An 11,089-nucleotide genomic window follows, 5' to 3' on the forward strand; every position below is an offset into this window, starting at 1 on the left:
TAGTTCCAGAAAGATTATACTGGCAATGCTCTGAGAAATGCTATTTTAATCTATTATTACTCTCAATTTCAGCTACAATATTTCTACATGATTACTTCTGTTTTATTCTGTTCTATTTTCAGTGAGAACACATTACATTTATTACAAATAGAGAATTATGTTTAAATGAAAAATCTGTCCTTCTGTAGTATTGTAATATTACAATACTGTAGTATCTGTAGTATCTACAGAGCTGTAGTTTCTGTGGTATTGGATATACACATTTTAGATTAGAAGATTCAATGGGGAAAGGGGGTCTATCCAGAACATTTTCAAAAGTTCACTTTCCCATCAATTTGTATTTAAAAGAAAATAATTATCTCACTGATATAAATCCACTCACACATTTCTGAGGGAGTTGGGCGGTTTAAAAACAAGAAATATAAATAATTGGAAAATTTAAAGAATCTGGATTTAAAATTAACTATGTTCAGCCATGGCAGTGCTGATGAATTAGACTTCCCATATTTTTAGACAAGTAAGTAAGTTGGAACAATACTGGAGCTTGCATGAATGAATTCTATTGCTCATAAGGAGAAATACTTTTTTGTTTAAACAAAGTCAACATAGATTTTTTTTTTAAAAAAAGTACAAGTCAAAGGTTCTTTTGCATTTGGGACACTCCAATATCAGTTTCTTCTTTAGTGACAGAATTGTTTTAACCAGCTTAGAAATACATTTGCCAAATACTATCATAACTCGTTTGAAAACATTGCTTTCCTTTTAAATACTTATAACTATTTTACATAAGCCCAGCAATTTTGGTTAAGTTTCAAGTATTAAAGTTACCAAGAAATTTAAAAAGCAACCCTCCCTTTAAAACCCTAAACCATTTTCCAATTTTACAACAAAACCATCCCTATATCTGTAATATGAACACATAGTTTTTATATGCCTCAAATTCATTTTAACAAAGCTAAGTTTCAACTTGAGTCAAATATAATACCCATGATTTTCTAAAATCTGCTTCATTTTGTACAAAATTTTCTGAGTACGTATATAAGATCACCACATAACTTACAATGCCTCTTGTCCAAATGTTACATGTATCTAAATGTGACACAAAATGGGAGTGATAAACATTTTGAACATCTCAGTTTTCCTTTATTACTCTTAAGATGAAATTAAATATGAATAGTGAAAAGAAGCATGGAACATTTTGATATTTGAACCAAAAGTATGCCAAGATGTCCAATTTTGATACAATACTTTTGCTCCGGTAAATTAAAATATCCATGAAAAGTGATAATTGCATACAAGTTTATACATTGGCCTGTAGATGCAAAACACAGCTTGGATTGTATACAAATGGACTACATGAAAAACAATGTATGATTTAAAACAATGAAGATGGGAGTCCACTACCAAAAAGTAGTTTCCAGGAACTTGGCATTTTCCATCGTGAAGATTTTTCTTGAGAAGTGCTACTCTATTGATTAAAAAAGAAGAAGCAAATTATTTCCAGCAGTATAATTCCATTAATCCAAATATTTGTGATGAAATGTAGTGAGGAGACCAATCCCTGGGAGGGAGAGGGCGCATTCCAGGGGACTAAGAGGCAACTCAGCCCATAAAGCATATGAGAGAAAGTGAGGAGCTTTCTAATAGCTCTCTAAGTAGGTTGTAAATTACAGATAGTGTTTTCCATCTGGCAAGATTTTGTCTATAGCTGTGAAACATTACAGAAGTCACCTTGGAAAAACTGCCACATGTCATTTCTGGTTTTGGGCCTGACATTTAAAAGCTAGCATTTGTAACTGGAAGTAACAGTTTATTAGAGTGGCCTAATGGATCAAAAGGTATTGACTGCAAACAGTCTTCATTTATTGACCATTTGTTCAGCAATTGCTCAAACCTATATTACAACTTATAGTACAAAATGTAATTGGCTAGGAGGCAAGCAAAAGCCAAAGATATGAAACGAAGTTGTCTCTTTCCAGGCAGAAAATACAGTTGTTTATGTGATGCTTCGCTTAGGATCAGAATTGCCAGTCCCGAATTATAGTCATTACATGAGGACTATCTAGTTTACCAATTAGTTTTTGAATTATTCTGAAGAATCTTGCAAAATTTGAGATCATTATGACATAATGGTAGTTTTGAGCTTTTCTACTAAGATCTCCTCTGTTAATTTGCAGTTGCAGTTTATACTATACTATACTTTCATAATTCTATCCATTCAAAATTGACTCATCTGCAGGAACCACAGAAAACTTACAATAATCCTTCATTACTGTAAAACTGGGACTAGGAGGAACAGGCAACAGTAGAAGGAAATACTTTTGTAATATTCATTTTATGAAATAGCTTTCTATAAGAAGTTCATCTTGCTATAATTCTGCTGGTTTCCCAGATATAGGTTAAAATAAAGCTTTCTTAGAAGTATTTTAACTAATAACACAGAGCCATTGAAATGTTAGCTATTATTGGGATATCATTTTAATTTGAATTAATTTAAATAGTATTGTATATATTTAAATAGTTATTTCAATGAACCATCGAAGGTTATAAAATTATGGCGTTTTAAAAGAAAAATAAGTACACTTTCAACTACATTCTGGGCCCATAATCAATTTAATGTAATTTTCTAAAGAAACTCTAAATCAAAGTAGTGGAACACATACTTACCTGAGGTGCAATTAGTGGTAAAGTTTCATTAAGGTAATCAGCAAGGGCAAAAGCATCAGGAATATTATCTCCTTCAGAGCAGAATTTCAGCAAAACCACCAGTGGAATTCCTTTTGAACAACTGGAATAAAAATAAAATGAGAAAGGGAGTGAAAAATTCAACAAACTCTCTTCATCTCTAGTATAAATTATGCTGTGAATTGTGAATACAAGAGGAACAGGATACATTCTATATTTAAAGAATGGTATATCATACATTGTGTAAATTTTACATACAAGTAGTCACATTAACAAAGCAAAGCAAGCCTCTCTATCATTCAGAAAATTATGTGCTAATTCAACAAAGTATTAATGATTTTTCCTGGGCTTTCTAACAGTGATATTGTCACACACATATATACTGTTTCAGTGAATTTAAAGAAATGAAAGAAACATCTGTTGGTGTTCTGTTCACATTTTAGTCACATTTACATTTTAATTGGTGACATTCATTAATTATAAAAATATATGCTTATATTTTATCCTATTGCTTCCTACACTTTTGATTTAGCACTAAGATACAACTTCTGTAAAGAAGAAAGGGAATTATTATTCATGAAGCCTGAGAAAAGTCAGTTATTTCTTTTCACACTTATAAATGCCCATTTTGTGAAGTTGTAACAGAGGTTTGATATCAAAGATCTACTTAGCTCATAATAAGACATAATAATTGTCTTAGAAATAGCTTTTATCAAAATCAGAAATAAACCGCTATTATGTACAAAACTGGCATTTTGAAGAAAACTTAGGAACACTCCAAAAACATTTACTTTTGAATCTAAAACTAAAATCTAAAAAACTATTTTAATTATTGCTAAAAATTTAACATAAAAATTTATGCTGTGAAGTAACACAGCACTTGCTGTGTTACTTCACAGCATAAATTGGGTCAGAATTTTTCCTGTATTTCAGAAAACAACTGCATGCAATTAGAACACTATTATTGGAGAAATGAGAGCCAGTTGGGTAGCATCACAATAGAAACCATCACAATAGAAAGAGACCAGGTATTCTAACCCTGCCTTGGGCAGAAAGCCAGCTGTGTGACCTTGAGCCTATCACACTGTCTCAGCCCTAGGAAGGAGGCAATGGCAAATCACTTCTAAAAAACCTTGCCAAGAAAACTGCAGGGAGTTTTCCCGGCAGTATCTAAGAATTAGATACAAATGGGGTGAAAATTATTGAGAAATAACATTCTAATGCATGACATTCAGGCTTAATTTTATGTTTTATTTTTTGATCTAAGCAAAAAGATTTTGAATATAATGTTACTTTTCAATATTAAAACTTTACTGTCTCACCAACCTCTCTGTGAATAATAGTTTTGTAATACCACCTCCTGGAATATAGAATATTTTATCATCGTTTGTTCCAGGAAATGCTGATATTTGCTCCAATTCACTGCCGCTCAGTCTTTCTAAAATATCTTCCATTGTTTTGTCAACAGCAGGTGAAATCAAGTATCGAAATGAAGTGCTGTCAACAAACCATAAAATTTAAGTTTAGCTGCAAAAATCAGAACTGTGATTCTGGTTCTTTCAAAAGAACCAGTTAAAATCTAACAGAAATAGCTGTAATAAATGGTTAACATTTTTTTTAATTCACTATTTTCAGTTCACTTTTAAAAAATCCAAATGGGAAAAGCGTCTGTTAAAAAACAGTTTATAGAAAGTTAAAATATAAGTTAAATTATAGTTCATTAAGTATAGTATTTTTCGGACTATAAGATGCTCCGGACTATAAGATGCACCTAGCTTTTGGGGAGGAAAACAAGGAAAAAAATCTGCCTTCCAGCAATTTGTCTCCTTGCAGCAAACAGCAAACAGCCTGGTCAGCTTCAGCACAGCCTGATTTACCATGAGCATCTGATTGGCAGTTGGATTGGCCTCCCAGAATACTGACGATCAGATGTTCAAGGCTGTGGGGATCGCCGTCACCACCTATGGGTGCCTTCACATTCCCCATTTTTGGCCTCTGCACATCCGGTTTTCAGCCTCCGTGCACTCTGTTTTTGGCCTCCGTGGGTCCCGTTTTCAGCACATTCCAGATGGCTATCCCCGGGATCCTCATTGGTATTCTGGGAGCCAATCCAACCACCAATCAGCTGCTCATGCTAAATCAGGCTGTGCTGAAACTGACCAGGCTGTTTGCTACAGGGTGGCAAATTGCTGGGAGGCAGAGACCGAAGGATGGGGGCTGGTGGGTGGGCGGGGCTTCAGTAACATTCGCTCTATAAGACACACAGACATTTCCACCCCCTTTTTTGGGGGGGAGTGCGTCTTATAGTCCAAAAAATACGGTACCTTTCTAAAACCATGCATTCAAATTCTTTTACATACAAAACCAGACCTGAAGACAAGGTACTACCTATTTAATCAAAAGCCTCAATCTTAACCCAGTATTGCCTCAGTTTACAAGGCTAAATGCCCTCTATCCCTGAATACAGTATAGGAAGTAGGCTGCATGGATTGAAAATGCACACCCTTGGTTGGCAGCACACAAAATCCTGCACAAATGCAATATCCTCAGTATTCCTATTATAATTTGGCTGATGGGCAGGACATATGGTATGACATCATTGCAAATTCCAAACTTAGATCAATAGCAGAATGGCAGTTTTCTGCTAATGATAGTTTGTCCTGCCCAGCAATCTAGTTACAGTACTTTAAACTACCTACAGTATTCAGGTCAACCTTAAGGGTAGCACAGCATTCTGCAGTTAAGTCCTTGAGACTGCTAATGAATGAATCATTGTGACCAGGTTGCCCTGTCCAAAAGTGGTTTCAGCTAGAAAACTAGAAAAATGCCATTGTGGCCATAGAGTGCCTTGTACATTCTCTCTCTTATTCAAAGCAATTATTCTTGGACAAGAAAAATGTTTATTTACAGTGCTTCCATTTTATTGTCCTTAATGACTCTCATCCATTTCATTAGTGCACAGAGACTGTCCTGAGCTTGCATAACAACCAATAACAACCGATATATAACTAACAACTCCATAAACTAAACATGTTTTTCCTCAGATCATACTACAACTGCAAAGGATAACTATTTGAAAGGCTATATGAAAACACACAGCTACTTCAAACAGATGCAGGCATGTATGACATGTGCACATCCATACACTCCAAAGTACTATTTTGCTGCTGAATCTTAAGATCCTAATTAATAAACTGGCTAATAAACTGGGAAGACTCAACCAATAATTATTAATTAAAATATATATTATACATGTATAAAACTACCCAGTCTATAAAGATTTGAGCTGAAAAAAATCCACACTCTTTTTTTTCTCGTAATAATTCATCAATTTGGAAAATATCTGCCTGGAAAAGTAATTACAAACTAAAACTATGGCTTGACTGCACAAATTTGGAACTTATTAAATTATACTTCTCAGCTAGCAGAATATACTTTACAGTGGATAGTTCTCTCTATCTTCTTCCTTACAGCAGCAGATTCATTCTGAAAATGTGAGGAACTCACTAGGTAGATTTGGAAGCAATGAGGAGAGTTGCCAGAAAGAGATGAAACTCCTATTAGATAAATACATGTTTCTTGGCACAATGCTCAATTGGCCTTATGCATACAATTATATAATCTGTAGGACTTACCCATGAAGCTGTTGGTCATTGCGTTGATAAGCATGACTGCTTGACAAGAAAACAATTTTGGAAAATCCAGAGTTTTTCACCCATGACAGCAATATTTGGCAAAACAATCTATATTTATTCTTTTATTACACCAGGAAGCAAAGCAAGACAATAGGTTAGAACTTTCCATTTTTGAATCTTGTCAATTCATCTGTAGCTTTAGCACTCTGAAATTTGTATAGTTATGCAAAAAAGTCTTAATTATTGCCAATGAAAAATAAAAATGGTTTAACTGATGCAGTTATTTTTCAGTCTTATCAAAATAATTTAAAGAGTTAAAACCACTGAGTGCACAATATTGATGCTTTTCATAAAGCTGCAGTACCAAAGTCTTTCACAAAATTATTTATAGGATAATCATGATTGTTCAACTTTGACATGAAGATTTATCTTTTAATTTGTGTCTCTGTTGTGGGGAAAATGTCCAATTAAAGGAGAAACCATAGCATTTGGATGCACAATGTGTATTTTGTTGGCGTGCACATGTATAGGGATCGCTTGATTCCCAGCCAAATGAATGCAAAAGAGCCCCAAACCAAGTAAAGTTATGAGCAATACACTGCCAGAATAGTTGCATAGGAATCATAAACAAACCAGTGTAAATCATACAATGACCTTTACAAGTAGAACATTACTTCTGATTACACTACGGGATGACTCTATTTTGACTATCCCAGCACTTCTACATTCTTCGAAAAACTAACATCATGTGCTATAAACAATACCTCCCTTCTTATCACAAGAAAGACAACAGTCTCCTTTCTGTTATTTATCTCCTCTCTCTCCAAGGTGATCAGGCAAGTTTGGATTATCTACTCCTTTGTATTTCTGTGCCTTTCTTTATGCTTATGCCATACACATGCCATTTTATGTGACAACCTTCCACAATCCCACATAGGCATACATACCTTTATGAATGGTGATCTGATCTGCAGAACCACCAATTCTTTTGATGTTTTTGCATACACTGAAAAAAATAGCATAAGCAATATGTCAGCACTAACATTAAATTACCTTTAACCAATCATATTACACTTGATGCCAGGAAATTTAAGAGGGGCTCTGCAATCATGCCTCTGTTGCATTTTGACAAAACCTAATACAAAACATTTAGAACAAGAGAGCTCACCTTAAAAAGAGAGAGAGAAAACATTTTAAAACACCCATCATTTATATGTTCCTAGTTTTCAATCTGTTCTGACCCAGCACCCCAAACCCTCTGTAGTTAAATCAATGATTTCTTTATTAGGAGCACCAGCAGTCCTGGCAAAAAGTTTCTCTCTCACCATAGGCTAACAAGTCTGTCACAGCAGGGAGACGAATAGTTGTCTGTCACATCTATTCATTTCCCGCCCCCTGCCTTTTATTCCCAGAGCTAGGGTGAGGCTTTGTTAGTAGCAGTGGCTCTTCCATCCCAAGGATTGGCCGGCAGATTTCCACTGTTCTCCTTTCCTCTGCCTTCTGTGCATCTGTGTGTCAGGCATTGGACCCAGCTGTTCTTCCTCTTCCTCATCAGCCACCTCCAGACCTGGGGGCTATCTGAGGGCTGACAGATGGCCCAGGATCCGCCTCTGTCTCTCTCTCTGACAGCTCCATTCACTCTCTCCTTGGAGCTCTCAGGTTGCCTTGATGCTGACCCTGACTCCCATGCCACATCATCTGATTCATCTACTGGAGGGGCCAACAGCTGACAGGCCACAACACAATCTTTCTGAAATCTCATAATGATTTTAAATTTTAGGATCATTGGCATCAATCGTTTTGGTACTAACTGATTAGGGTTTCATCTTTAATGAAAATGCAAAGTAGCCATCAAGTTATGACCGTAATTAATCCTGGCAATTACAGAGGTAAGTCATGATGCTCGCAAAGTGGTCATCATAACACTGACCCTCCTTTTTTTGGCAGCAGGCATAAAGCAAACCCAGCAGTGCTAAGCAAACCCATTGTTCTCAATGGCCCATTTTTTGCAGCAACTGAAAGTAAACCCTGGTTTCTGACAAAACCGTCATAAGTAGCAGTCATATGACTGCAGGGCGCAGCAAATGTGGGCCAGCTGCTGAGTGCCCAAACGCGGTCACATGACACAGAGAGTGGGCAATAACAGAACTTCGAAACCAACTTGTAAGTAGCTTTTGGGGAATCCAACCGCTCTGCAAAAGCATCTTTAAATAAATCATACTACACACACTACACACACACACACACACACACACCTGAAGCACCCAATCTATTCCCAATTTAGTGGCAAGACTATATTTACACCACCTACCTTCAGCATTTATGCATAGTTCCGTTGCATCCTCTTCAGTTGTTGCATATGGATTATTTCCAACCATTGGCACAAGACAATCTGTATAAAAGTAACCAACTCTGGGCATACAAAGTGTAGAAATGACTAAATCTATAGCCAGCTGGCCCACATTGCCCACTGATACAGCTGGCTGAAATTAGATAAAAAGCAAATTTAAGTATGTATCAACTCAAATAATAATCCTATTCGTAATTTGCTGGAAAGACATATCAAATTACTGGTAGCTATGTATCTATTTTGTATTGTAAAATCATAAGACTAAATTACAATATTGTTGTAAATTAACTGAAAGACATTCTGTCTTTATATATTCACTTGATGCCTTGATCAATTGCAAACATATTGATTGTATACTTTTGTATTTACCTATTGCATTACCTATTACAAAGCTCAAATAGTTACATTATTAATAATTGAATAGTACTTTTGAACTGGAAAATTACATGTCCATTGTATTGTACTAACATTAAATTTTATATGCGGGTGACACAAAATGTGATTAATTAAAAGTGGATTATATGTAAGTTTGCCAAAATGTATATAATTACGATACAGAAATAATGTCAAAACAAGAGAAATTATAAAGGAATTCCAATCTGAGACCCTCATGGCTGTTCATGGAAAGGGAATTTTAAGAGCACCACTGAGTAAAAAAATGTTGAACTCATATACATCAAAAAGTTTCAGGCAATTTCAGAAAGTCTCAATAGCACACTGGGTTTTTAACAAATTTACGATGGTTAATTGATTAAAAAACCTAATACAAGAACATTGCTGAACCATATGAATAATCTATTAGTACATTTGGTTTTCTTGAGACCAGAAGCTTCAGGTACCATGACTGGTAGTCCTCCAGTTACAACTGTCATAGAGTCTGAAATTTCCATTTTATGTCATGATCCTTAAGTCAAGGCAGGCATATGACCAAATTGTATTTTGGTGGAACCAGAACTAAATACTGGTTTGTTTGGGGCAAAAAAACAAAAATTGCAGTCATGTGACTGCAGGATGCTGCAAACAGCCATAAATGCAGGCCAGTAGCTGAACATCCAAAAGGCAATCACATGACCAGAAAGGGCCTAGCCATCAGAACTTCAAATCCAGATCGTAAATACCTTTTTGCGAGTCTGTTCTAACTTTAAAGGGATGTGGTGGCTCAGTGGCTAAGAGGCTGAGCTTGTCGATCAAAAAGGTTGGCAGTTCGGTGGTTCAAATCCCTAGCACCGTGTAACAGAGTGAGCTCCCGTTACTTGGTGGGAAAGTAACAGCTTTCTGTGCACCTTTGGCATTTAGTCATGCCGGCTACATGACCACAGAGACATCTTCGCACACCACTGTCTCTTTGGCTTTGAAACAGAGATGAGCACTGCCCACTAGAGTCGGGAACATATGCGCAAGGGGAACCTTTACCTTTTACATAACTTTAAACAGTCAATAAGTGATTGGTTATAAATTGAAGATTACTTATGGACTACAAAAATCTGGGCTGTACTACATCTGGGCTGCAAAAATCCAATGACAAGATTGTCCTAAATCTCTCCGTTTATTTGAAAGAATGCTTCTACTCCTTTTAAAAAAGAAAATTCAATCAAAGTAGAATAGTTTTCAAATGATAAGATTTATTTTATAAAACTGGAACGAGCCATAGAGTCTTTTTGGTCACAATGAGTAGAAAAGAAAGACATGGAGAAAGAAAGACCCATGAATTCCAAGCTTACCCCAAGGATTTCGACATCCCTCTAAAACAGAGGTGGGGAATTACGTGGCCCAGGAATTTTGAGAGTTGAAGTCCACAAGTCCTAAAAGGGCCATAGTTTCCCACCACTGCTCTAAAATTTCACCAAGCGGACCCTTGAAGAGGTCAGAGTTCAAAAAAAAAAAAAACCGCGCCACTCTCGTTTTTGTGCGCAGCTCTATGGTTGCCCGAGAATGACCAAACAAATACTTGGCTATACAACTCAGGAAAATGAATGCTTATTTTACCATAAGGAGTGTGAAGCCTTTGAAATCGGAGCACGCATAGCCATCACAGGAAACGAACATTCCGGCAAGGACCAAGCAACAAAAACACCCACGAAATAAGCACCTCACAGCGATCCAAACCAGGGAGAAAAGCGTGCCGGTTTCTATGTCCTGGGTCCTCTTACTGTCCTTGACAGAAATAGGTGTTCGGTCGGTGCCTGTCAGCCTTTCTCCTTTGTAGCAACAGCTTTATTGAAAAGGGGTTAACGGGAGCCGAAAGAACAATTTCGAAACATCTCTTTGCACCGGGTTGCTCGCCAGAGTGTAATTAGGAAGAAGGGTGGGAACAGAAAGGGCAGCGGTTTTTCTCAGGCGATTGTTCTAGACAGACCTTAGCCAAAGCACTTTGGAAAGATGGTTGGGATGAAAGACCGCTGCCCAGATGAGGGGTGCG

The 11,089-nt window shown here is 36.5% G+C and overlaps 1 protein-coding gene across 2 annotated transcripts; it reads right to left on the bottom strand.

Annotated features, from left to right (window-relative positions):
- Positions 1–8: 8 nt before the first annotated feature.
- PSMG2 (proteasome assembly chaperone 2) lies at positions 9–10,980 on the bottom strand. Of its 2 annotated transcripts, none has more exons than XM_032223470.1 (7): positions 10,657–10,980; positions 8,632–8,803; positions 7,268–7,326; positions 6,321–6,439; positions 4,012–4,182; positions 2,668–2,788; positions 9–1,468 (listed from the first exon to the last, which is right to left on the bottom strand). In XM_032223470.1, exons 1-7 carry the CDS (start codon positions 10,714–10,716, stop codon positions 1,376–1,378), a joined length of 795 nt encoding a protein of 264 aa, XP_032079361.1. In that variant the 5' UTR covers positions 10,717–10,980; the 3' UTR covers positions 9–1,375. The 2 variants fall into 2 exon arrangements, with proteins under 2 accessions (XP_032079361.1, XP_032079362.1); XM_032223471.1 differs by lacking the exon at positions 10,657–10,980 and adding an exon at positions 10,392–10,584.
- Positions 10,981–11,089: the final 109 nt, after the last annotated feature.

This window comes from Thamnophis elegans, chromosome 8 (assembly GCF_009769535.1).
Source record: "Thamnophis elegans isolate rThaEle1 chromosome 8, rThaEle1.pri, whole genome shotgun sequence".
NCBI classification, from domain to species: Eukaryota; Metazoa; Chordata; class Lepidosauria; order Squamata; family Colubridae; genus Thamnophis; species Thamnophis elegans.